This window comes from Sebastes umbrosus, chromosome 7, assembly GCF_015220745.1.
Source record: "Sebastes umbrosus isolate fSebUmb1 chromosome 7, fSebUmb1.pri, whole genome shotgun sequence".
Lineage (NCBI taxonomy): Eukaryota > Metazoa > Chordata > Actinopteri > Perciformes > Sebastidae > Sebastes > Sebastes umbrosus.
The window spans coordinates 25,562,908-25,590,710 of NC_051275.1; the positions used below are offsets into that span (position 1 = coordinate 25,562,908).

The 27,803-nt window shown below is 40.7% G+C and overlaps 1 protein-coding gene across 5 annotated transcripts; it reads right to left on the bottom strand.

The window, feature by feature from the left end:
- Positions 1-56: 56 nt before the first annotated feature.
- On the bottom strand, positions 57-27,084 carry LOC119491279 (clathrin heavy chain 1-like). Of its 5 annotated transcripts, XM_037775124.1 has the most exons (35): positions 26,566-27,084; positions 24,071-24,278; positions 23,617-23,619; positions 20,415-20,683; positions 18,918-19,079; positions 18,605-18,718; positions 18,152-18,325; positions 17,096-17,293; positions 16,627-16,827; positions 15,862-16,014; positions 15,510-15,632; positions 15,176-15,313; positions 14,702-14,866; positions 14,411-14,591; positions 14,164-14,327; positions 13,901-14,026; positions 13,354-13,496; positions 13,021-13,255; positions 12,566-12,688; positions 12,139-12,284; positions 11,705-11,888; positions 11,316-11,508; positions 11,049-11,206; positions 10,759-10,923; positions 10,413-10,520; positions 10,062-10,229; positions 9,703-9,852; positions 9,429-9,560; positions 9,077-9,187; positions 8,705-8,875; positions 8,306-8,527; positions 7,089-7,109; positions 2,549-2,586; positions 2,368-2,443; positions 1,546-1,685 (listed from the first exon to the last, which is right to left on the bottom strand). In XM_037775124.1, exons 1-34 carry the CDS (start codon positions 26,605-26,607, stop codon positions 2,413-2,415), a joined length of 4,920 nt encoding a protein of 1,639 aa, XP_037631052.1. In that variant the 5' UTR covers positions 26,608-27,084; the 3' UTR covers positions 1,546-1,685; positions 2,368-2,412. The 5 variants fall into 5 exon arrangements, with proteins under 5 accessions (XP_037631047.1, XP_037631048.1, XP_037631050.1 ...); XM_037775119.1 differs by lacking the exon at positions 2,549-2,586 and having other exon boundaries at positions 57-1,685; positions 26,566-27,083; XM_037775120.1 differs by lacking the exons at positions 2,549-2,586; positions 23,617-23,619 and having other exon boundaries at positions 57-1,685; positions 26,566-27,083.
- Positions 27,085-27,803: the final 719 nt, after the last annotated feature.

Below are 27,803 nucleotides of genomic sequence, written 5' to 3' on the forward strand. Positions count from 1 at the left end.
TGATGGTGTTTTAGGATGGCTCTTTTGAGTGGAAGGATATTGCAAAAACACAGGTACAATTTTTAGTTTTTATTTAGGCTAGTATTTCCCTTTCAGTTGAGTCATATTCTTCCACTTATCAATGACAGATCCCCTTTATTATTCATATGCATGACAACAGAAAGGAATTCAACTTATGTTAGGGTTAGGATGACACTTTACACACACACACAGCTTAAAGCATGTAAGGAAGTTAAGTACATCAAGGTAAATACAGGCTCTTATTTCAGACCATTCTTGACAAAAGAACTGGATGTACTGAGGCCTAATTTCTTCTTCATAACCATCTAAACACACGACCTACAGGAGTGTTTATGGATCTAACCGAGCTGTCGTTAGGACACCAAAGGTTCCGCCAGCCTGCCTCCTTGTTTGTTCTCGCTGCTAAGCATTAACGGAGGAGGAAACAGGACAGGAGAGTGGGTGGAGGACAGATGGGTGGGGGTATCCATCTAAAAGTTTTCAATTCTTCAAGTTCACATCTGTACACGCGAAAAAAGTAATGGTGACCGAGGGAAACACTACAACACCTGGCATACACGGACCTCAACACGAGGAGGGGATCCGAGTTAATACACACACACGGTACGGTTAAGGGGTTAAGGGCCCTGGGGTTTGGTAGCCGTGGTCCCGTTCCTTGCACATACACAGACACAGTCTCACACAAGCACTGTACACGGCACAAGAGGTCACCTAAATACATGGAGCCGATGAAGGAGAGCTAACATCTAAGGAGGGTGGATTGGATAGCCCAGTACAGGCCGAGAGGGGGTTAAAATTCTTATTTAGACCATCAGGTCACACTCGCACACACACGCACAAACACACCCTCATCCACACAGTGACATACGTCTGTATGCATTTAAAACTCCATAAAGCTACACGCCTGTGCAGAATATACTATCATTACTTAGTGTTGCTAGCTATAGCCATTCAGATGGCAATATATGTTCAAATATTATATGTAACCTTTTTTTCCTCAGAATATACAATGATGAAATGCATCATACAGACAAACGAGACAATGTAAGCTGTTCACATGTTCAGTACATCAAAAGTAAGAGCTTCTCCACATTAACTTCTTCACGAGTGCAAAATCCAATGCTCCTCCACCTACTTCAAAGGTTCGTTGCTGAGCTGTAGCAAGTCCACTTCTGCACAAACCGATAAAAAAACATGACAATAACGTACACACAAAAAAAATACTCTAAATAAGTAGTCATAAATATGGAATGTGAAAAAAACAAACAAACATTGTGGTCCAATTTTCTTTTCAAACAATACAAATAAAAGTCCTTCAATGTAGTTAAGTGTTTTCTCTTGTAACAGGACGACGTAATAAAAAAAAATAGTACTCAAAACGAGAGTGGGTTTGTTGCTGTGCGGCCCCCTGTTGTGAGTAGAAGACCATGGGAAGCTGGTGAGGAACACAAAGAGAGAAGGACAGATGGAGGGAAGGTGTTGGGTCAAGTTGTGGTGGTGGTGGTGGTAGGGGGGGGGAGGAGTGTTGGATGTTCACATGCCATAACCGAAGCTGGGCTGTGGGGGCTGGCCGTAGCCTGGTGCTGCTGTGTAGCCGTAGCCGTAGGGCTGCTGAGGAGGCACGGCCACGTTGGGCCCTGCTGTGAGCATGAGCTGGGGTGTGCCTGCAACAGAAACACCAGCAGTTAAAAGAACATGGTCGTATTGTCAAAAGTATTCTCCATGTTTCTTTTACAGCAACAAAATTAGAGTTGTTCCGATACCAGTATCGGAAACGTGTCTGATACTGCCCAAAATTCGGTATCGGAGAGAACTGTTTTAGAACAGCAAAGAAGAACTGATTGCAGGTACTTTGTCACGTGACGATAGTAAACAACAACAATGAAGTGCTAGTGGAGAATGTAACAGTAACGGTAGTCAGAGCGAGGAAAATGTCAGCCATTTGGCAATATTTCCCAGTGCAAAATCAAGTAAAATGACGATATGTACAGCATGTAAGGCTTCCGTTTCCAGGGGTGGAAGTAGTGTTGCCAATTTCAACACCAGCAATCTTATCAAACATTTGAAGGTGCATCACACGAAAGAGCACCACGACTTCACAAAGGGAAAGGGTATAAAAAAAGGACGAGCCGCTGCACCAAATGTTGGAAGTTCTATTGCATTCTTTCTCTGTATGTATTTGTTCATGTTTTACAAAGGGTTTAACCTGAGATAATAATAACTACTCGGATCAGTACTCGGTATCTGCTGAAGTTCAGGTATCGGAATCGGTATCGGGAAGGGGAAAAAATTGTATCAGAACATCTCCGAAACACAAAGATCATCCGTGAGTGGTTGTTTTTTTACCGTAAACAATGGGTTGAGACTCAGTAGCCTGCTCCTCCTGTTTCCTCAGGGACTCGGAGGCTTCGAGTTTGTCCACCTGTGGAGAACACAACAACAGCGACGGCGTTAGACTCCGGTTACGTTGTGGCCGACGGGGCTCTTGAAGAGCAAGGGCTGAGACGCCGGGTTTGTAAAAACTGACCTCTGGGTTATTTCACTGGCTGACGGATGGGACCATTCCTGACAGGCGAAGACGAATACAGTCCAGATTTAAATAAAAAACAGGCTGCAGGAGGCAGGCCTAGCTAATGTGTTGGCAAAAGGAGTTAACTACAACTAGAGAACTACTGGCTACTCTATCAAGCTCGGTTACTACAGTCTATCAGATAGACATCCACTTCTTTGTGGAAAGTATTAGGGATTAGGAGGGGAGACAGAGACAAACAGCTACTGGGCAATAATGGTCCCACCATCCAGCCACCTAAATCATCTACTCTAACATGTTGGGAGTGTAGAGTATGTAGAGAACCGACCCCTCACCAGTACAAATACACAACATTTATGGTTTTCACCCCTGTTAGTTTGTCCATCTTTTAGCAGAAAATCTGCACGTCTGCGTAAAAGTTGGTGAACAGAGACGCAGACCAAGACACGACTTGGTTGCAAGGAGGATTTGGCATTTCTGTTAATAATAATCATAATACATTTTAAAGCTTTTTTTTAACCATGAACCTAACAGAGGTGAAGACTTGATTCTGAAAGACTGAACTCCGAAGATGTCTTGGTAATAATAAAATACACTTATTAGATACAACTTAAGGCTGCTTCATGGTCCTGTGTTTGCTACCTTGTCTGTAGACCTGTAGCCGTCCACAAACATTAATGCACACTCAACCTTGGACATTCATTGGACAGGGTGTGTTTTGTTTCGGGGCGGTTATTAATTTTTGTTTTGTTTCTTTTTTAGATTAATGATTGCTTTTTAGAAAGTGTAAGGTTTTGATACAACTGATCTTTTATCTGTGTAACCTGCGCAGCGACTACAGATGAAAATGAGCTTTTAGCTATATCTGGTACAATATATTTATTGTGCATTGCCCCTGCTAAATAAATAAATAAATAAATAAATAAAAGGTAAAGCTCTCAAAGAAATGCTCAGTCATAAAGGTCCTTTATAACTTTTTGTAATCTATGTTGGGGTTACAGGAATAAACATGAACTGATATCTGAGTGTATTAATTTGAAAATGCACTGAATTACTCACATTTACAGATTGTCTACAGTATAGTGTAAAATATTAATGTTGAAAATAGGGCTGCATCTAATGGATATTTCCATTATCAATTTATCTGAATTATATGATCAATTATAGGATTAATTGTATGGCCTACAGCAGTCCTATTCAATTACCTTTTTTTTTTTTTTTTTTAAAGGGCCAAATTTGAAAAAACAGTGAAGTGCAAAGATTGGAGACATTTAAATGTCCTATCTGATACAACGTTTAATTTAACAATTCTTTTATTCAGCTCGACTCTCCTAAATTCCCTCTGCTTAAACAGCCTGGGTTAAAACTTTTTAACAAAAATAAGTATTTCTGTGCTTAACAAGACATAACTAAGGAATGGACCAATTATCCTAGTAATAAAATTATGATCTTCTAATAATCAAACAATGTAAACACCCATAAACGTGGTGTTATATTAGCAGGTTATTTAAAAACACAATAATATTGCCTTTAACAGTCCATTACAGCATCAATAGCGTGAGTGTTAATGTTGATGAATGGAAATAAACTCTCTTATTGGAAGAAATTATTAATATTTTGAAAAAAATACTTTTATATTTATAAAAGGGCCCACGGGCCACCAATTGACTATGCCTGGTCTAAATAATGTAAGAAAATAGTGAAAAAATGGCCTTTCCTCTAGCCTGAGATTATGTCAGCAATAGGCTTGTTTGGTACGACCAACAGTCTAAAACCTAAAGATATTAAATTTATTATCACATAAGGCGCATATCTGCTTGAATTATTATATGATCAATTAATTGATTAACAAAATAGTTTATTTATTTACATAATTAACTGCCTAGTAGTTCAAAACTGCCCATCAAAACTACTTGCAAGTAAGATTAAACATTGTGCAAACATTTATTGTCCCATTTGCCCATTTTATCATTTCCAATTGCCACTATTTGGAAACAAATAATCACCAACAATGTGTAGAGTACTGTCAGTGTGTTTTAACATTTTGAGAGGCATACTCCCGGCCCTCACAAATGGCCTAATTTAAGTCATTGCCTGCTAACGAACAGCTACAAGAAGCATTTAGCAGCCACGAGAATCAACCTGCTAAAACTGCCTGGTTTCCCTTCGGTGCTTTAGTATTTGCTGAGCAGCACAGAGGCAGACAATGACGGGGAAAGGAGGACTAATGATAGAGCTAAAAACAATTCAAAGCGTTAAGCAGCCAGCAAAAAGCTTCAGGTATTACCCTCAGCTATGGCAGTGATAAAATCAGTTAAGGACGGTGCTAAATGATGCAACAGGACAGCTTTCATCTTCCGGTGGTTTTGGGTTCAGTTCTCTACATACTCTCTGGTTCACTACTACAGTCACTCAATCTGGTTAAGCAGGCTGTTTTGAGAAAAGACAGGCTCTTGTTTGGTTTCAGAAGAGAAGGGTTGAGAGACATGCTGAAGCGGCAGTTGAGTTATTTTCTTCTTGAAGAGTGCATGAGAGAGAAAGACAAGAGAAGCAGAGAGCATAGTGGAGGGAGTGTGAGAAGTGGGTGGAGGGGATGGTTTTGTACAGCCAGTTCAAGGTTTCCAGAAGCAGGCACAGCCAACAACGATGTCTCCTAGCCTGGCCTGAGTGCTGCTGATGCTACCGAGGGAGGGGGAAATGCATGCTTGTTGCTCTACATGTAGTTTTTCCCCCAAAGAACACACCCAAACAGGTTATTTGCTCTCATAAACTCAAGCTGTTTGTAGCAAAGAATACTCAGAGAGACATATACTGTAGAAAAATACCCCTCTCTCAAAATGCCAGTAGGCTACTAATGTGTGTTCTTCTATGGCACTGAGATAAATTCAGTAGTACAGACAAACATGGAGAAAAATAATAGAAAGGTCTCTGACAGAATGGTCATTAACATAATGCCTCTAATACTGAAATGAGGTCTTACACTTAGCTGCAGTCTATGCTACTGTACCACTGATGTACATGTGCCGACACAACATCTCTAAACATAAATATATAATCAAGAATTATTAATGTGATATGCCTTGAAACTCCCATTACAATGTTTACAGGGTGAAAACATACGTCAGGATGACGACTAGCAACAGACTGCAGCTGAGCGCTCTGACAAGACAGTTTAACATTAGAATTCATCTACAAGTCTGGTGAGAAAAGGACCTGACCACAGCAGGTGAGGTTGTTATCCAGAGTGGCGCTCTTCAGCCACGCCCAAGGAGAGCTGATGGGCATGCTGGCTAAAGTGGATGGCTCAGTGTGTTTGAGGAGAAAGGCTGTGATGGGGCAAAGGGAATTAGCTATTACCGGACTCTGCTGTTCCCCTCGGCTCTGTGGAGATTCATACCATCCTTCAGCTCATTGTTTTGGTTTTTCTGGCTCCCAACTTAAGATTTTAGTTTAACGGTTTTCAGCTAAAAAAGCTCTGGTTTGCCATATCAACTTAAAAGGTTATAATATGTCAGGGTTGCATTTACAGTTTGTTTCCTGCTGACAAAAATCGGTTACTGCAACAAGGAACAATAAAATCAGCAGTGGCCTCACAAGCTCAATTTCCCGATGTGTAAAGGGCGGGTCTATCTAAGATCTGTTCTGTTTTTTTTCAAATGGAAACACCCACTCAGCAGTTGCAAAAAGCAGTGATGTAGGTTACCAAAGAGAGCTAATTGAAGTTAATCAATAAGGTTATGAATAACGTGAACGCTAGTACGATTTTTTAGTGTCTGAAACCTTAGTATGAAACCAATAGTATGTGAATTGCATACTATGTCTGGTGAAATATTACATTATGCAAACACTGGGCACTACGCCAAAATAAATATCGCAAAATGCAATGCGACAATGTATAACAGGCGTTGGCAGACAGATCTGTAACTCCAATAACGGTTCAATTTAACTGTAAGTACATGAGTCCACTTTGCTGGGCGTAACATATATTTTTAAGTAGTTCAGACTTTATGATTCTCACATATCATCGCTTGTTCACATGAGGTTAGTCCAGTTACCATGGTTACGTGTCTCCAGCCGTTAAGGAGGCTCTCGTCAAGAAGTGACGTGGGGCTTACAGTTCAGTGTGTCCGAAAAGTCTCATACTGCTGTTTATTCAGACAAAAGTATGTTGAACGATAGTACACTTATTGAGTTAATAGTGCATAGTATGTGACCTCATATTGATTTTCACATCTCGTCTTGCAATGCGCTTTGTGCCCATCTAATTCAATAACTCTGTTTGATCCAGAGTCATCACTGACATCAGCAGACCTAGCAGAGCCCTGAGGGACGGGGTGTGAAGAGCGCCGCTCTGGAGTCTCGTGGGTAGGTAGGTGGTCTAGTGGAGATGTGGAGTTTACAATCAGAAGCAGCAGAGTGACATGGGGGGGGGAGGGGTCATGCAGTTTCTGCTAATCTCACTCCTCCAAACTACAGGCTACAGGACAGGGGGGAGAGGGGTCAAAAAGAATGATTAGAAAATGGATTCGACTTTCACCTTTTCCTTTATCGCATCAACCTGGAAAGGAAATTCAGAGAGGCAACTTAAGGAGGAAAAAAAAACAAATGGAAGTCTCCCAAAAATAGAAATTGACAGAGAGAGAAGAGCAAACACAGGGCTTGTCACTTAAAGAAAACACAAAAATCCTGAGAGACAGATGCGGGTAATAACGCCACTTTTGATACAAATGCAGACTTGAGATCACTCTGGTACTGGGAATTTTCCCCTTGTTGCTTACAACAGAATAAAAAACTAAAAACACATGTTTACTAGTAGGGTCTACAGTACGTTTAACACTTAAACAAGATGTGCTACGTCATGTACAGTGTTAAATATATAATGCAAAGACTTTATTGTCACTATACAAATGATTCCTTGTTTTAATCTGGTGGGGTTTTCCACAACAAGCACCAGCCACAAGAAGACTAACTACAAGATGTTAGTGTAATTAACAGCTTATATGACAAACTGAAATATTTTGATGTAGTAAAATCCACGAACTTGGCATTTCAAGTTTGGCAAATAAATGCAACAAACTTTTACAAATGCACTCAGGTCTGCTGTCTGTTATGAAAGCAATAGGTGGGGGTTTTTTTATGCCATGTAACAGAGATAAATGGCCCGGACGAGCAACACAGCAGTTATGAATCTCCTCTGGAACACATTTGTATGGAAAAGTAGCTTGAATGGATGGAAACCCCAAATGAAAAGGAAAACACCAGTGATGACACATGACTGACAGAAGCATAGGAAGATGAGCATGAATGGAGGAAAGAATAGGCAGTACTGAGGGGGCTTTATCCTCCATAACTGTCTGGGGGGAACTGCTTATAGTTGAATAGTATTTGCAAACACATTTTAGCAGCTGCTGGTGCGTTTTTAGATGTCAGATGAGTGGAACCCGATCAGAGAAAATTTAATATTTAATTTCTTTTTCATGGTTTGACATGGTAAACCTCAGACATGTGGGTCTCCACAGATACAGTTTTGCAAATACTATTTCACAAGTATAAACACAAAAACTCATAGTCAACATGTAGGTAATCTTGCCCATCTGCCTTCTAATTACTTTCTTTCTCTGTAGTTACCTTAGAATTGCAGAAAGGTATCTATAACATGATGCAATATACTTTTCTCTCTTAAGAAACCTTCTCACGAAGCCATCTACGTTGTCCTGATACAGCACGCACACTGGTTACCTCTGGCCAACCCACCTTAGAGAGATACTCCCTCATGACCTGGATGAAGTATGGCATGGAGAAGTCCATGATGTTGTGTCGCCAGGCGGTCTCCAGCACCACGTCGGGCCTCAGCAGGTCGTAGCAGGTGAATAAACAGGCGGCAAAACACTCCTTCTTGTCCTCACCCAGGAACCAAGCAAGGAGCTCCTCGGCCAGCTCGATGTCTTTGGACTCTGATGCGTACTGCATGGCATCCTGCAGAGAGGAAAGCACAATTACAGTTTGATAAACATGGAGAAAAATGTGATCTGCCTTTTTACATTTCATTGCAGTCAGTTGGTTATGGGGGTGAAATGTGATGCTGTGATTTATATTACTTGGAAGAAATGGAGTATATGCTGAGAGTTATTATTCGTTTTAGTCGCCACGCACCTTGTAGAGCTTGTCCTTCTTGCAGAGCTCGACGCTCTGTTTCCAGCGGTTGTTGCCCTTGAAAAGGTAGGCTGCGATCCTCCTGAACTCAATCAACTCGTGCTTCTCCAGGCCCTGGGCCAGTGAGATGTTGTCAAAGTTGTCATACGCATCAATGGAAGCGCGCAGTGCCTACATAAGAGAGAGAGAGAGGGGATTATAAGATACAACTGAAAATGCAAATCCGTGAAAACCTCTATCCTATCCGACTTATTCAGCGCACTGTGCTGGAAGTACGAAATCCAAACGTTTTCTCACCTAAACCAACATAAAAACATCTAAAACATAGATTATCTGTTATGATTCACAATGTACAGTATCAAAATATCATACCGCATAGTCTTCCTCAATGATGAAGAGGTTGTTGAGTGCCTCATTCACTGACTTGTTGTTGTGATTCTGGACAGACCTTAGGTAAGGTTTAACCAGAGGCAGCTGTTTCACCTACAAAAGAATCAGACAAAGAAATCATCAATGTCCATTTTCATGTAATCTCTTATTTAAATTTTTTTTGGTACGTCATCATCACATATCATTCTCTACCAAAAACCGATTACTGCAATGGGAAACATTACTCGTGTCTTTGCACAAGTGATCCACAACAGCATTCATTTTCATAATTTGAAGATATTTTGTAAATACATAGAACACTAATTGTTTACAGAAAGCAATAATTGCCCAGGACCTTGCTGAAGAAGCTGACAGCGCGTGAGTGGTCCAGTCTTGGAGAGAGGACGATTAGCAGGTCGTTCAGTAACAACGGTTTGAACTCCAGATAAAAATGGACGGCCTTGTAGTACAACTCCACATTCGCCACCTGCAATGAAAAACACACATATACTCAAGTTGAACATCTACAAATCATTTCTACCACAATAATAGCTCAGTATTGTGCACACAGAATAACAACTAGCCTCACTAATCAAGTATAAGTTGTTCAGTTTGTTTATTTTTTTTACCTTGGTGACAATGTCTTTGAACTGGCCCTCCTTCCAGGCATCAGCTGGGTGGCTCATCATGGTGATGATGGCGTTGTCGTACTCCTCGTACTTGTCGTAGAGGAACACCAGCTCCCCCCAGAGGTGGGCCTGCTCCGCTGCCCTGAGAACCTGATACACATATACTGGTTAGTTCATGAACTCATATTTAAATTAAACAGATCAGACTGACTGATACAACTGTTGTTAACCAACCCGTGCTTCTACAAGAGTATCAGGGGATGTTACATGTTAACCTTGTAAAGATGATAATGAATCATGCTTTGTTTGGAGAAGTTGTTGTTGTTGTTGTTGTTGTTGTTGTTGTTCTCCTCGCCTACCTTTGGAATGTTGACGCGGGACCAGAAGAGCTCCAGGTGCTCCCTCATCTTCTGGGGTTTGAATTTGGAGTAGAGGATGGCCAGCTCAGTGAACATACCCATGTGAGCACGCTCCAGTCCCAGGGCAGCCTCCAGCATAGTGATCAGCTCCTCAAAGTAGCCGCGGTCCTGGAGGGTACAGGCACACTTAATGATGACACTAACCATAACCCTTTAAATGAGTAATACGAACTAAATAAACACTGCAAAGTTATTACCAAGACAAAGGGAACTTAAATCCCTGTCCTGTGCACTATATGTCTGATTCCAGATAGTATGTGTGCATAGTCGTTACTCAGTTAACCTGGTTACCTGGTAGTAGTTGATGAGTTCCTCTAGTTCATCGGCGTGGACGACAATATGCAGGCCACACATCTGGGCAAGACGGAACTCTTTCCCATCTACACACGCAAAACACACCTGGAAGAGAAGAGAATCACACAATGTGTTTAATACAGGCTAGTGGGCAGTACACTGCTCACAGTATTTCTTCTTTACTGACATTGTAGGAAGGCTTAGTGGCAGATAGAGAAGCAAAAAAATAGTGTTTTGTTTGAACTCAGTACAGGCTCTAAAGTGCTACATCTGACTATTTACTCTTCAAAAGGCCTATTTCTCAGTAAAGAGTTAAAAATGAAACCGTATCGTCACTCCTCACCTCCTTCCAGGTGCGAGTGCTGTTGGCCTTGCGAGCTCCGTCCACAGCTGCCTGGTACTCTCCCAGGTGCACCAGAGTGGAGGCCAGACGGCCAAAGTTGGACACGTTGTTGTAAAGCAGTTTGGCTGCCTCGTACATCTTGTCGTCATAGCAACGGTCACCCACCTGAAGTGAAATTTGACAGAAAAAGGAGAGCACAATCAAGCAAAGTAGCAACTGTAAACAAGTGAAAGAGAATTAACTGTGTATGTGAGTGTGTGCTGTGTGTCTGTATGCTTCCCAGGACCTACTTGCTGAATGTGAGCATTATTGGGTCCGTTGATGAACTCTTCCAGCTCAGCCAGGCGGTTAGTTTTGGCCAAGGCAAAGATCAACTCTGTTTCAACGTACGACTCGCGGGCCTTCTTACGGGCCATCTGCAGAAACTTCACCAGGTCCTCCCAGTTTCCTGCACACAACAATCAACTCTGATCAGTTTCAGAAGCACATTAATCTACTGTATTTCTACAAAAACACTATCAAAGTGTCTTCTATAAAATGAGAAACGTTCATCTTACCGCTTTGGGCTGCAGCTTGTCCCACCTCCATGTAAGCAGAGGGGTCATCAGCTTTGATGTAAGAGTCAATGGCTTCTTTGACCAGGCCCTTCTGAAGCTGGGCCTTTGCCAGCTGACTCCACACTGGTGGCTCATTGCAGCGCTCAGCAAACTCATAAGCTCTGTCCAGGTTACCGATGTGCTCAATCAGAACCTGGCCAAATGAGAAAACATTCAGATCATGTTACATCAAGTTCAATAACACAATTCTGGTGGCATTTATAATCAGGGTTCATGTGGTTCCTGAATAACTCGCCCGGTATAAAACTGTACACAAACAATATAAAAGCTTTTGGGTTCATGATCATGAGTTTTTAAAACCCCTTAAAGCCGAGCAGTAATCCACTGACCTGCACAGCAGAGGTGTTGACATCAAATTTTCTAAAAATAGCAAAGGCCTCCTCAAAAAGCTCATTGCTGATGGCGATGTTCGCGATGTCTGGGGCATCGTAGTTGTCCAGACGGTTGATGTACTCCATAACACGTGTCCGATCAGCTTTAATGGCTGTCAGGATGAGCAGATTCTGGAGGTTTCTGAAAACAACAACACAGGACGGTGTCTAAATGTGGCTAAAAAAAGCAAAAGGTACTTTCAATTGAGTGATTTTGAGCATGATCACAATTCAATAAGCTTCTACAAAAAAGAAAGAATAGGTTCAAGAGACTTGCTGCTAACTGCCTTACAAATATCTTTAATGTTTTAGAGATTGCAACTGCATCTTTTGGGATCACAAAAATGGAGCCGGAACAAAAACATTCGGGATATACAGGTTACATCTCTCACCTGTGCTCGCTAAAGACAGAGTTATCCAGGACAATCTTCTCCAGAAGCTCGATGAGCTCATTGGGAAGGTCGGCGGTCATGAAGGCCTTGACTGTGACCGACACCTCCTCTGGATCCTGGGTCTCAGACAAGGCTGTCTGGACGACCTGCAGCAGAGAGGGACAACAAAGTTGATGCACTACAGCTGAAGTTTTAAGTACAGAAAAAAAAAATATCATGGATTAAAATTTAATAAGCTTCTAACAAAACCGGTAGATAAAAAAGACAGATGGAAAAGTAAAAGATGCAAATTTTTAAATGGATCCAATATGAATGCTAACTTTGTTTTACAAGACTAATATGAAAGCCAAGTCTGTAATGCCAGCAGCTTTTAACTAAATGAATTCATGTGGCATAAGTTAGTATCAGAGATGCCGAGGGGTCGGACCTGGTCGATGAGTGGTCTTCTGTAATTGTTGGTCTCCAGCAGCACGCTCGCCCACAACTCAGGGTTCTTGCGACGTACAAGGTAGCGGGACAGACTCTTGAAGAGCGAGTTCTCATTGCACACCTGAACCAGAATGTACAAAAACGGTTAACATGAGAGGCAACAGCAGTCCAGAAAGGTCATGAAAGTAACATATACACATTAGAACAGCTAAAACAGGAAACATAATAATAAATTCACAAAAACAGAATGCAACTGTAATAAAGGAGTTCATGTTGAAGTGTTGTTGTTTTTGTTTTTTATTGTGGTATCCAATTGGGTACTGACAATCGTGGATTTACACTGGTATTGTTATCGACTACTAAATTTCTTGTATCGTGACATCCCTCGTCATAACTAGCAGAATAATGCATATTTTTGCCTTTCATAAAAGTATGATTTCAGTTTAAACTTACATGAATCAGTTCCTGGTCACACTGTCCTCTTTCATAGGCTACACAGGCCAGGTGGGGGTCTCTCTTCTCACAGTACTTGCCCACCACGCGGCTGTCGTAGTAGGGGTTCTCCCTCAGGAAGCGCTCAGGGTTGTTGTTGCTGTCGATGTAGATCTTGGCCAGGGCGTTGTGGGTAGCAGGCTCCTCACAACCGTCATGAATACGAGCCTCTAACCAAGGCAGCAGCAGCTTCAGTCTGGAGACAGATACACAGTAAAGAAACAACTGTTGACTCATGACTCTATAAGGCCAAGTGTTGACTCTATGCAGTTCAATTCGTTCCTCTCTTCTTACCGATTTCTTTTCTCCACTTCAGCCACCAGTTCATCTGTGGAGAACTGACCTCTAACCACCATAATCAGGTTCTTAATCACATCCTCAGCACAATCCACATCCAATAACCCTCCAATGACTACCGGCAGGCGGCTTGGGTTCACCTGGAATAAATGATCAGAAAGTTACTACATATTCAAGGACAGACAACAATAAACAACAACAATTGTATAACAATAAAATCAAACTGATACAATCTTTTTCATCAAATGTGTAATGGAATAACATTACATATATGATATTAACAACAGTGAATGTTCATAATTTTTTATTTCAAATAAAGGACAATTCATCCGTTTGGTAGAGCGTGTTTTTAGAAAATGATTTGCCTCTTATTAGACTTTTTTGTATCAAGGCCTCTGACACTTTGAAATGTTGAAAGAATATGCCTACATTTTTTCAATAAAGTAGTGACTCAAAATGTGCTGTTAAATGTTACTTTATTTACTGCTCTGGATTTTAAAGAAGAAGTTAGTTAGTTAATTGTTTCTAATAAGTGGTAGTGTACCTTCTGCACGTAGATCTCAATGTATTTCTGCAGGCTGTTGCGGTACAGGTACAGGACCAGATCGTGGACAAAATCAAAGCGGTCACACACAATGATCAAAGGTAGCTGGTCAGTCAGCTTGGCTTCCTATAGAGAGAAATATAAAAACATTGTATTGGCTCATAAATGACAGCTTTGTTGAATGATAGTCTGGATCGATTGGTGGCAGGAAGGTTAGATTATTTTATGGTGAAATGTTTAATCTGCACTGATCCATTTCTGACCTTGAGGAAGTTCTTCACACGTTCGGGGTCGTAGCAGTTACTCTCTCGACAGATTCTCTCCACCTCTTTGATCTGGCCTGTCTTGCAGGCGGCCTGGATATATTTGAAGTGGACCTCTGGATCCTGGCTGAAGTTCACAATGGAACCCAAGAAGTAGAACAAACCTGAAAGACAAAAAAAAAGTCAAAATCAACAGAAGAACGAACTGCAACTATCTTTTAAAATGTACAGCATATTCCAAGCTTACCTTCAAAGCTCTTGAACGACTCAAAAAGTTCAGTGAGGGACTGAGTAGTGAGCTGCTCATGGTACTTGGAGGCAACTTGGACACAGATCTGCAGGTTCTGGCGGATGTTTGCAGACAGCATCGCCCTCAGACACTCCAGAGAGTCCTCCACTGACAAGGAGCCAAAGAAATTCACCAACCACTGCAGAGACAGACAGAAAACAATCAGCAATACAGAAGCAAACATAGAAAACAGGATTTCAGCCACGTTTTATAAATGTATGTTAGTATGTTCCTTGGCCTGTGCTGTACCTCTGGGTTGAGAAGGTGTGTGTGCACCACAGCGCGCTTAATATCATACAGGTCAGTATAGTGCTCCAGCGCCCTCTGCAGGAGACCGGCCTTCTCACACAGCTGTGCCACATGAGCACGATCATAGTGGGTGAACATCTGATTGCCCAGGATGGCGTCTGCAACCTGCAAGACATGATGTCATCATTTGACGATTTGTTAACAGGAAACTTTGCAAATAGGTGCCAGGAAATTAGATTCTCGGTTAAAGGAAACACAGTGAGACGTTTTTTTAAAGAAGAAAAAAACCTTAGGTTAGGGTTAGTTTCTAAAAGCATGAGTTTTAAAAAGTCTAGCTGATCTGGATGAATGCTGAATGCAAATTATTAAAGCTATATAAAACTTACAATCATGAATTTGTAATTTTGGCATGTGGACTTCTTTCAGCCAAACTAAACTGTGGTGTTCCTATTCTAGATCAGGTAATATATGTACCTGTGGCGCGTGCACCAAATTCATTTCCAGCAGGCGTGTCTGCAGTGGTCCCTCCATAGGTCTGTTATTCTTCAGGGCATCTAGGAGGAAGGATGTGCACTGCTGGATCAGGTTGTACTCCATGAACACATCAACAATCTGGAGACACAAAAGAGAAAAATAATCACAGATGTATGTTGACTGTATGTTTGCATTTATTTTTAATGAAATAACAGATTCCTTCAATTGTTTGGTTATTGGGTGTAGAGCATTAGCTAATCTGGCAAGAGCCAATCTGACATGTACGTAGGGGCTTGTGGTAATAATATATGGTAAAGAAGTATTTTTTTTTTACCTGTGTAATATCAGCAAGTGGCTCTTCATCCTGAACCAGCATCTGGGAGAACTGGAGGCCCTGCTCTGGACTGATCCGCATTACGTTCCTTAGCAAGAAGATCCAGTCTGGAGTGTAGCCCACCTACAGGGACAACAGATCTTTAAGCAACAGCCCTACATCTGAGGTGTGCCATAGCTCCGATAAAACAATATAAAAGACAGAGGTGTAAACACAATGGTTCAACACAGATTACAACATAGCAAGATAGTCTTTTGGAGGATCACACTCTGTCTCTTCCTTCTCTGAACCACAATAGTCTAATAGTATATAACATAAACTTGGAATAACAAAGTCAGGCATTGTCACAAACCTTCTTGGCATAGAGGACAATCTTCTGGAACTGTCCAGTCTCTGCAAAGCACTGAATGACCTTATTGGGGACATTCGCCCTGAGGTAGACACTGAGGGCAAGAGTAGGATCTACAGACTTCACCAGGTCCCCAAGCTCCTCAGAGCACTCCAGCTGCAAACACACACATAGAGGGCCATTTAAACAACTATTTAGGGGTTTAGAAGAGATACAAGTCCAGGACAACACAATTATGATAGTACATCAGACAAACAGCACGGATGCACTTAAACCTTTTTCAAGCAAACAAAATGACCAAACAGACATTTACGTGTAATCCTCAAGGAAAGAACAGGAATCTGGGAAAGGGTCACATTGAATGAAAGCACCATAGTGGCTTTCAAATTTGGATTCCAGTCACACTATTTAACAAAAATGCTTCCAAAAAAACACACATAACTGAAACCAGCAGTATAGTGGTATCTGTAGAAGTGGAGGAGCCAACTAACTGACTATAACAATAAGCAAAAATATGCTATACCTTCATGGCACTAAAGTTTAGCCTAGACAATTGTTTCTTCCCCCAAAATAATGGGCTTTGGAATACATTTTTAATTTTGTGCATGCTTAGAGTTAGTCAGTCCAGCACTCAGGCTCTATGGAGACTATTTTCCAAAGAGCAGATGTATTTCTAAATAGATTTTTTTCATGACATGATTGGTGAAAATAAAAATCTGAAGATAAGATTAAGATTTTACACAATAAAACCGACCACTGGACACATACCTTGTCCTCTTTCAACCATTTCTCTAGTAGTTGCTTGCGACCCTGTTGGAGGACTGGCCTGCACAGCTCCAGGGACTCGAACTTATTAAGTTGGCCTTGGTCCAGCAAGATGCCAAAGTATTGGAGCAAGGGAGAGGTCTGGCCTGGTTGGGCTGGAACACTTTGGAACCGACGGATGGTGTCTGGGGTCCGCAGGATACCCTGGGAAACAAAGATGGATGGAAAGACAAAGTGATTCAGTGACAGTGGGAAGATTTGGTTCACCTTTGAGCATTGCAGAGAAGAATGATGAATGATAAAGAATAGTGGTGCACAGTTAACCTTCTTTAACATAAAACTGGTGTTTATTGTCATACTAAACTAAATAAATCTGCTTAGTCTTAACAGTCTGAGCTTGTATTAGTTGAACTGTAATTAATGTCATGTTGTTTGACCCCCCTTTGAGTGTCCGGTGGCACACTGGCAGTACCTTGGGTGCATTGGCCGCCACCTTGGCAGCTTCTGAGTAATTCCCCGCTGCAAAGAGGGTGTTGAACTTGCGTGCAAACAGCTCCTCAGCACCGGCAAGGTTGTTGCGGACAGCCATGCGGAGAGCCAGGTCTGGGTTCTGGAGCACATTGGTGATGTAGGGAATGATGTTTTCCTCCTCCACGCACACTGACAACACCTGGGAAAACACATTTGCATGCTTTTATTATTACGACGCCTAATGGATGGGTTTTAAAACAAATCAGGGTCCACATTACATTTTTATGTATTTTATTCCTCAGTCCATTAAAAAAAACAATTACCACTACAGCAAAAATACATATGTCGTGATATAAATATATAAACGGAATAATTCTTTACCCAGAAAACCTACAGTAATTCTGGGTCGAGCACCAAACATGCTACTCCATGCAAAGTGAACGGAAATATTAAGAATTATTTGCAACAATTTGACACCTGCCTGTATAAACAGTGCACTCTTAATTGACAGTGATCATTGGCAGGTTCTTTGTACACACCTCCGTATGCAAAAATAGACGAATTACATCCTAAGACGTGTACTTATCACATTCCTAAATCACACAGAGGGATTGTCGCTTGTAGTGTTACATTTTGTGTGTGTGTGTGCACTGCACTGAGCTGTATATGGTAGACGTGCAGGTAAAAGCCAAGAGCAATAACAGGATTAAATTGTGTAGCCTGCTTGGCCAGGCTTAGCCCTCCCGCTGTAACTGTCACATGCTGCTTGACACCAAAGATGCTGCTGCAGTCTGTTATTTTCAGAGATTTCCTCAGTCAAGGTCATACGACAACACCCAAGGACGCACGCTGATAGACAAAAGGGCTGATATACCACAGGCAGAGTGAATCACCAACAAATGTCAGCAATAACAGAACAACATAGGCAAGAATCTAGTATGCATAGATACAAAGTGAGTCTCAAACTGGCACAGACACTATTTTCTAGAGATCATTTTCAGTGATGATCTAACTGGTATGACAGACAGGGATCGTGTGAGTGTGTACATTAGAGTACCTGTCCTTTCCTGTTGACTCCAATGATACCCGCAGTAGGCTCATGGGGGGCAGTGACAAAAATGGTCTCCCCGCTGATCCTGTTCATGTAGATACAAGTTCCAGTCTCCAGGTCATACAGGTGGATGTAGCCATATTTGGTGATGAGAAAGACTACATCTTGCTTGGAACTGATCTAGATATACGGAAAGAGAAATCTGGTTAAAAAGTGTAAATGATGAACAAAAAGATCATCATCAAAATGCCCTTCTGCAAGACATTGATTGAGCCCAAAGCTAATTAAGTATTGCCAAGTCCCATCATCAAACAGTGAGTGAGTACAGGCTTCATGTTTTAATAATACTTCTCAATAGCAAAATCCACCCCAAAGGACGAGGGAATCTTGTTTACAGAACAAAGACAAACAGGCAACAAGTACAGGCTCTACATGTCTCCTCGTAAGTAGTTTTTGTACCTGCATGGCAACAGGGAAGTCATTCTGGGCTTCTGGAGGAAAGAAAACATCCACAGCTTTCTTTGGGAATGGCTGGTTCCCGGTCGGCGGCGTCCCCACTTCAATGATATGCAGCTAGAAGTAAAAAGATATTGAGGCACAAGGGATCAAAGTCAGGTTACCAGGGCCTCTGGAAAGTAAACGCAGTAAATTTAATTTGGATTCTGCATGCTCCCGAGTGCTTATTGATTTCCACTTTTCAAACAAGTTTATCCTGATCTCTTTATTTTTTGCAGCTGTCAGCCTGAGACTAGGCAGTGCTGGTAAATCTTACCTTTCCTCCTGCCTGTCCTCGCACAGCAAAGCAGAACAGGGTTGACTCTTCAGTGTTGCCCTCCATCTTGAACTGTGCAAATCCAGCGGCATGCCCCTCGATGGGCTGAGACACCTTCCTGTCCACTGAGTACAGCTGCATGGCGCCGACAACACGGTTTTGCTGAATAGGAGAGAAATCCCACAAGTTAGGCCAAAGGCGTCTGTGATTTATAGTCGCATTAAGACTCGTTTTGGTTTTATTGATTCTTTAACATCTCTGCTTCCAACATCACGAAGACATTGAAGTCTATAACGAAATCTGCTGTAAACTTAACCTGCAATATTCAATACAAATATATCTTCATATCCCAGACATTGAAACATGTTTGTATTACATTATATGGTAGGTGAAACTATACATACACTACCATTGTAGTTTGGAATCGCCTGCCACAAAAGCTTGGTATGGTACAGTCAGATGGATGAGAGGACTACTTTATATTTTTGAATGGTCTTTCATGCTTTTGGCTTGTAGAAAGTCCTACAAATAGATGGTATTTTGTATAAAAGGTTTGTTTTATACATTGAGAACAAAATACAATTGTTCAACTAGGATGAAAATTGAAAAGGCAGAAAGAGACAAAGAGACCACTGAGCAAGAGTTGAATAAGAATAGAAGAAATCACCAGTCATTAGTAAAAGAAACTGGTGGCTTAGCATCAAAATTTAAACAGAAACAGGTTCCTGTTTCAGTGTCAAGTGCACAATAATGCAGCCTTTAACAACACTGAATTAACAGGTGTTTTGCTTTAGCAAAGCTATTCTTAAAACTTAACAATAGCAATAGAAGGTTAGTCTAGTTTTAGCACTATTAGAATTAGATCAGGGAATATCAGATGAAGAGACTATGGATTAGAGATGGGTATTGAGAACCATTCTAACATAGCTGGCATTTTAAAATTCTCCTAAAAGCTTATTTTTCCCTGAAAATGCAACATCGGCAGGTCCACGTTATAGGCTAACGTCTGGTGTATGACATGTCTGTAAGCTATGATAAACTCGTCACATCTCTCGCCACGTCCAGGTGCCGTCTCACTCCCTCTTCCTCTCCTTGCCTTTCTCGCCTACTCATGCAACTGAAATTACATCCAGTAACTACTGTTACTAACGACAGAACGCAGCGGAAACACCGGGTGTGCAGAATCATGAGCAAAATAGATATAAAATATAAGCAATATTAGTATAATAAAGTAACGCTAGTGTGCAAACATCAGCAGCAGGAGCAGCAAAAGTCCAGTAAGAGCCACAGCTTTTTAGAAAGATGTTGTTTTTTCAGTCTATTTGTGCGTGTGTGTATTGATCTGAAGCGCCTGCCTGATAAATAAAATAATAAAAAATAATTTCAAATGTAAATAATACATTTGGTGTCTGAATTATACTGCTTTTTATCCATGTTAAAATAGAAATGATTGAAGGAAAGTTAGTAGATGTGTTAACATTTTGTCAAAATGCTTACCTGTGCTGAAATGCCAATGAGCAGCAACCACTTCTGTTTGGCGTCAGTGCGGTAGTTGATGATCTGGCAGCCTGCGAGGCTGGAGTGACGGTCAAAGACTTTGATTGGTTGAGAATCACCCTCCATGCTCCAATGGTAGACTGCGTTGTCTGTGACGAGGGCAACGGTGTTGAGGGAGATCCACTTCCAGAAGGTCACGTCATCTGTCATCGTGTGAGCCTTCATCTTGCTCTTCATCTCGATGTTGAAGATCTGCAGGGTCTTTGCCGCTGAAAATATTCAGAGCGAAGGTTAACATACTGAGACGAAGATGAACGCTGCCCAAAATAACATTCTTAATAATAATAGTAAAACAAAAAGAGAAGCCAAATCAGTTAGTGACTAAAGCTACCACACACAAACCACAGCAGACTTTGGGAGTAAACATACAATCTGGGCATACCAACTTCTGATTGCAGGTGAAATGTTGGTAGTCAGGGTTTGGTTTGAGTAACACCAAAAGACCATACAAAAAGCCAGTACCATCAAAACAAGAGGCAAGACCAACAAAAGGGCAACCACTGTTGGATCTGCATTCAGTTAGAATGAAATATGCAAAACTCATCTATAAAGCAGATTTTTTAATTTGAGAAACTCAAACAGACTAGACTGTGTTCAGACTGACATTAGCACTGCATCAATAAATGCAGTCCCCTCATTCATTTCAATGAGGCCACTGTGTTGACACAGTGAGGGAGGGCGACAAAAAAGTTGAATGTGGATCAACTTTTTCCACAACGCTGTGCAACGTCACAAGGCAAAGCACAACTTTGGCTAAATCTGCGCAGGTGCAGACTCCAGGTAGATTCATTTGCAATGTGAACGGGGTATCGCTACTGTTGACCTTGTGATGGACGCTAAAATGATTGTCACTGTAATTATTTTACCAAATGATAAAATCCTGTCTTGAATGCTGTGCAGGGTTCTGGTGTCCGATTAGCCTTTAAACTCAAACTGGACTACCTGGATCCAATTTCATCATCCCAGTTGTAAAAAGACACCTGCATCAATAATAACACAGTGCTATTTTAGGTCTGGATGCTTGCTTAGAGATATTATTACTACTACTACTACGCTTTCTGTGCTTCTCAACTGGATTAACAATGACTCTCCATGTTGTTTTGGTACAATGGTCCAATTCTCTACTGATCTTTTCAATGAAAACCAGATCAGTTTGGAACCAACGACTGCAGAAAAACATGGTGCCCAGTGCAAGTGAAAATGAGGCCTGCGTCCAGCCCTTCCACTCCCACCACCTACTAGAGAAATGAAACTCCAGGCATGTTGTTACGGCTCTTAAGGGATTCGCATCAAAATTTAATCCTAAAATGAGGGATGTGGGAATTTGGGTTGGGTCTGAATGCAGATTAGCAAAAGACGACCACAAAGCACAAACAGATGCGATGATGGGAAGGATGCTTGACGGATGCACTCACACCCATTATATATTTTTTTTCTAGTCTTACTGGAAGGAGCACACGGCAATTATTTGGGCCCCAAGACATTTATTTTAGATTCAATCAGGCCCAAGCAAGCCTCAACCAAACTAAGCCCCATAATTAACTGTTAATACAGCATATGAGTGACAATGCGTACAGTGACATTTCTCAACAAATGCTTTGGTAATACAGCGTGTTTGGTACATTGAAAAACACACTGCCTACATAAAATACAGTGACAAGTAGTGAAGTGAAAATCTGCAATTAGTCTAGAGCAAAAATACTGCACTTTATTCAACACCTACAGTACTGTAGCGTTTTTACAGTGTAATCCACTTAAGACTACTCCTTTAACATAATGTGAACGCTCAGTCGGTCCAGATAGCAGAGTCGTCCAAACACAGGCCAAAAGGAGGAAAGTAACCAAGAGAAAGCACCACATTTGGCTTTGGTCTCTGCAGTGTCCTGGGGCTGGCCGGTAAAGATTGTCCCTGACACTGAAACTCTAGCTGCATTCAAAACCACAGAATTATGATGCATAAAATACAATAAAGTTAAGTTTCAGCTCAGTTTCACTCTCTTGCTCGCTCACTCTCAAGCTTGCTGGTTCACTTTCTTTTACTGGAAGCTGGATAAATTATTAAGATGTGCATTTCAGCTTGCTCTTTATTTGGCATATATAACCTAAATTATATCACAACAAAGCCCAAGGTTAGATTAGCATATACTTGAACGAAGTGGAGAAAGAAAAAGCAAAACAATGTAACAGTTAATCATCTACAAATCGGTTAGGAAGGTACTGTCCTCTACTGACAACCATATATAAATATTAAGAATATATTAAATTATAATATCACAGGCTAGTGGCACGCAATTCCAATGAGAACAACTAGTGTTGCCTTTGTGCTTTGCACATCAGGCCCATTAAAAAAGGCCAACTTCTTAGGAACATGTCCACAAGACAACCAATACATAATGACCTACTATTTATTCAAGACTAGCCTAAATGTCACTGCTTGCTTGATTTCCCCATTGTTTAAATGACCATATCATGTTTTCTGCAGCATGTTTTAGCCCTTTTACTACATACATACATACTATACATTACTACCAACCATTTTCCAAGCCACATAATAGTTTGTAACATTTCTGAAAAAACTGATTTTCCATTAATGCCAGGGTTTGTAAGTCATTGAATTTTTAAATTCAATTCATGTTAGATTTTTTCTTCAAAGACAATTTTCTGGCAGAGATGTGTATTCAGTTATGTGGGTGCCTTCAGATTGTGACTGACAGCTTAAAAGTAACACAGGAACTGTATTATTGAATGCTGACATGCTTTTTTTCTTTAAAAAAAAAAAAGAGGCAGCCAGATTTACGCATTTACATGATTTTTATACTGCCTTAGGGTTTGCTATTTGTGAGTCAGGTTCTGGGAGGTTTTCACCTCCAAGTCAGTGTATTCATTCAACTATGTTTCAGAAAATGGTCAGCTGTAATATAAAATATATGTACAGCAAATGGGACAAACACACACACACAAAAACAAAGAAAAAAAAGAAAAAGATACAGTCCTTTAAGCTGCCCTCTTAATTTTGCTATGCTTGCTTGTGTTACTATTGTAAATCCAAGCATTCATTAAAATTACCAACTGTGCAAACATTTCAAGACAGTGCAAACAAGATTACACTTTGACAACTCATGATATGTAAAATTCAACTCACCGTCTGCAAACATAAGAAAGCAGTAGGAAATGAAAAAAGAGCAAAAACAAGCAAAATAGACAAAGCATTCATGACAGCATGACATTTTACTACCACTAGTACTACGGCTACCTTTCCTAAAATATCAATGTCTTGTACATTTAAATTTGTTACACTATACTTTAGTTACTCAACCTTTTTTGACAAACAGAAATGGGGTGGTCTACATATGAACATCAAAATGAAAAGCAGACTGTGACAGCTACATAACTGACTGACAACACAAACAAAATTTACACAAATGACCCAATGTATTAGAACAGCACCATAGCTTGGTGGTGTGTGACCGGCCAAAACTTTAACTGTTTACTTTTTAGTCTATGTGCTTCCAGAAACCTAGTGCACTCCTCTCTAGGTGGCACATACTGTATATCTGTGCTAAAAGCGCTAGATATGCATTTCAGCTAGAGCTTACCTTTAAGGGCAATAACTTTGCTGGCAGGGTTCATGATGGCGCTGTCTGCAGAGATGGGCCTGCGGATGGGATTGTTGGGGTCGGCCATATCGATGATGACAACCTGGGCCTGCTCGCCCACTTTCTCTCTTATACAGATGAACTTGTCGGACTCCATGGTGAGAGTGCTGAATCCAATGTTGGCTGGGTTGATTCCCAGGTTCTGGAGCTGAGATATGAACACATCAGTTGTTTTAGTAGCAGCTCATGGCCAACACAGTTTTTACTACCAAAATGTCAAGGACGATACAATACAGTACAATATTTCTTTACATTGTGGTCCTTTATGTAAAGATAGCAGATATGTAGGAGTCCAAGTGACAAGGGGACATCATATTACCAATACTTAAGGCATCACCATTCATAAAATCATTTCAAGTCACACTTAAATTACAAAATGAATTCATACAAATGATCTAATTATAACTAGGATGGTGAGCTTACGCTTTTATGTGTCCCATAAGCCATAAATCTACCTTCTTTTCTAAATTGGGGTGGTGGTTACATTTTTGTTTTTTATTTTTAATATGCAAAGACAACTTCTGCAAATTCCTAGCACAACAGAACCTAAAGGAAAAAGTAGCTATGTTGGTATTAAACTCTGTCAAGCACATGTAAAAAAAACAAAAAAAAACAAAACTATCTCTAGTCTTGTTTTCTGTATGTTAAGTAGAGGTCGACCGATCGTGGATTTGTAAAGGCCGATATAATAATGATAGTTTGGAGCAGGAAAAGGCTTGAATTAAAAATTAAATTTATTATTATCATGATTCTTGTTTGCAATGAATTCTCCAAACTCCAAACAAAGACAATGTTGGTCTTTGATATATATGGGGGTTGGGTTGTTGTAACCATTATGAACTGCACTGAGTTGTAGTTGCACAGTGCCATCCTCGAGGGTATCAACCCTTGTTGTGGACTATGTTACTATGTTATGTTCGTTGAATACAAACAGTTAAGCATCCGAGAGTACTCGTAAGCATATGCTTAATTGGTGTTGTGATTATGAGGGGGTCCTTGGAAAATTTCCTCCCGTGTAAGGGGTCCCTAGCCCCTGAGCTAGATAACAGAAACAACTCTCTATATCAAATTAAAACATAATAAACTGCCAACTGAGAGTATTGTCCCATGGGAAAAAGGTAATCAAAGGTGCATGGTCGTTAGGGGTGTAAGAAAATATTGATACACATGAGTATCGTGATATTATGTGTTGTGAAATTGTATAGATTCTGCAAAACACTGTAACCGATTTTTAATTAACCTCTTAATGGCCATTTCGGAGGGGTCGTTTCTGGTGTGTTCTTTATACTACAATAGTTTTCCTAAAATGTAATATGTTTACAGTATCGCCATATATTGAATCATTACCCCCGTGTCATCATACTGATCGTATTGCCAGATTATTGCCAATACACAGCCCTAATAGTCATAGTATGAAAACTGCCTTCTGTGGGGTTCAATCTTGACTTTAAGGTTTTAGTGAGAACACTAAGCACATCAAATAATCCTATAAAGTCAGAAACTGAGAGCTGAGCTTGACTTTGACTGAACTGACTCTAATCCTTTGCCAGGTGTTTTAGAAAATTATTATGATGTGTGTATGAGAGAGAGAGAGGAAAATGATGATGTCATTACTGACAGACTGGTTGGACCACCAGGTTCACCTCAGACAGGCTGGATGAGGAGGTTCACAGGTAGAAACCTCTTGTGACGGCCCCTCTGTGTTTGGATCTTGTACTGTGTTTGCTTTTCTCCCATACATCATTTGACTTTTTACATAGTTTTTGCTTAATAAATCACTTTCTTTATTCAGTATACCCGTGTGTCTGCTGTTTGTGTCACAGCTCTAGAGCCAGGCTGTGACACTCTACAGAATAACCTTCCCTCCAGCTCTATATAAATGGCCTGTCGTGACATACAACCTTTACTGTATGGCAAAGGCTCCAGTCAGACTGCAGCTGACCATTCACTGCTACCTAGCTCTAGTGCATCAACAGAGGGGTCCAGAGGTGTGACAATAACATCACATCAAAGCAATACAAGTGAACTGAACACACAGCAACGATTAGATGACGTGACTCCCCATCATCCCTCACGACACACTAACTGTAACACTGAGCTGGCTAACAGCTATCTGCTAACCTAACTAAATGTGCATAGATCAATAACTAAATGCAGCTATGCATTGATCAATAACTGCAATAACTGATCACTGAAGGTCAGGGCAATGTGAACTAGTCTCTCCTCCTGGTCGGTTAGCGTTGAGTCGAGCAGGCTCAGCATCAGTGCAATGAATGAGAGAAGCTAGCTGTTAGCTTAGCTTAGCTCAACGGGGGAGGGGAGGTCATTCATTCGCTGCTGCGGGTATTGACGTTAGCTTCAGCTAGCTAGCTGTCAAATACAACACATCATGATGGTGTTCATATACAGGTGTTATTCAGCTTCCTCTCGCATACCTGCAGGTGCTCCTGGAAGCGGATCGGCAGGATTTGAGCCATGCTTGCTGGTGTTTTGCTTGAAGCTTCTCCGGAGTCCTGAATAATCCGTTAGCCTTCAGCTAGCTTAGCTTAGCTTAGCTATGCTAGGCAGTTAGCACCGCGGCTAGCAGCGACCTCCTCACGGAGCGGTTGTAGGTCGGAGGAAACAACACGGTGATAAAAGGTAATGTGTTGTTAGTGGTGTTTCTGGGATCCAGTATAAAAGATGTTAGATGTGTCCCCCCCCGTCAGTGTGTGTGGTGGCTGCCCTGCATCGATGGATAGATGGATGATAGCAGCGGCTACGGCTGATCTTCTGGTCAAAATCCGCAATGGCGGCGGAAACGGCTCCGAGCCTTCTCCTCAATCCGGAAGCATCCAGCATCCAGCAGGGAGCTCTGCTCTGCTCTGCTCTGCTCTGCTCTTGCTCTGCTCTTGCTCTGCTCTTGCTCTGCTCTGCTCTTGCTGCTCTTGCTCTGCTCTTGCTCTGCTCTGCTCTTGCTCTTGCTCTGCTCTTGCTCTGCTCTTGCTCTGCTCTTGCTCTGCTCTGCTCTTGCTCTTGCTCTGCTCTTGCTCTGCTCTGCTCGGATCAGGATGATGGGGAGCAGCAATTAGAGAAAAATAATACTTTTATTTTTATGTTTCTACTCTAAACAGTTTAACAAATTGTAGTTTATTCTCCATAAAACCAACTCATATATATATACATATATATGTATATATATATGTATATACACACACATATATATGTATATATATGTGTGTGTATATACATATATATATATACATATATATATGTATATACACGCATATATATACATATATATATACATATATACACACATATGTATATATATATGTATATACACACATATATATACATATATATATATATACACATATTTATATACATATATATACATATATACATATATACTTATATATATACACATATATATATATATACATATATACACATATACATATACATACATATATAACCATATATATACATACATATATATTTACATACATATATATACATACATATATATATACACATATATATACACATACATAAATATATATACACATACATATATACATACATATATATACATATATATACACATTCATATATATATACATATATGCATACATATATATATGTATGCATATATTTATATACATATATATATAGATATATGTATATATCT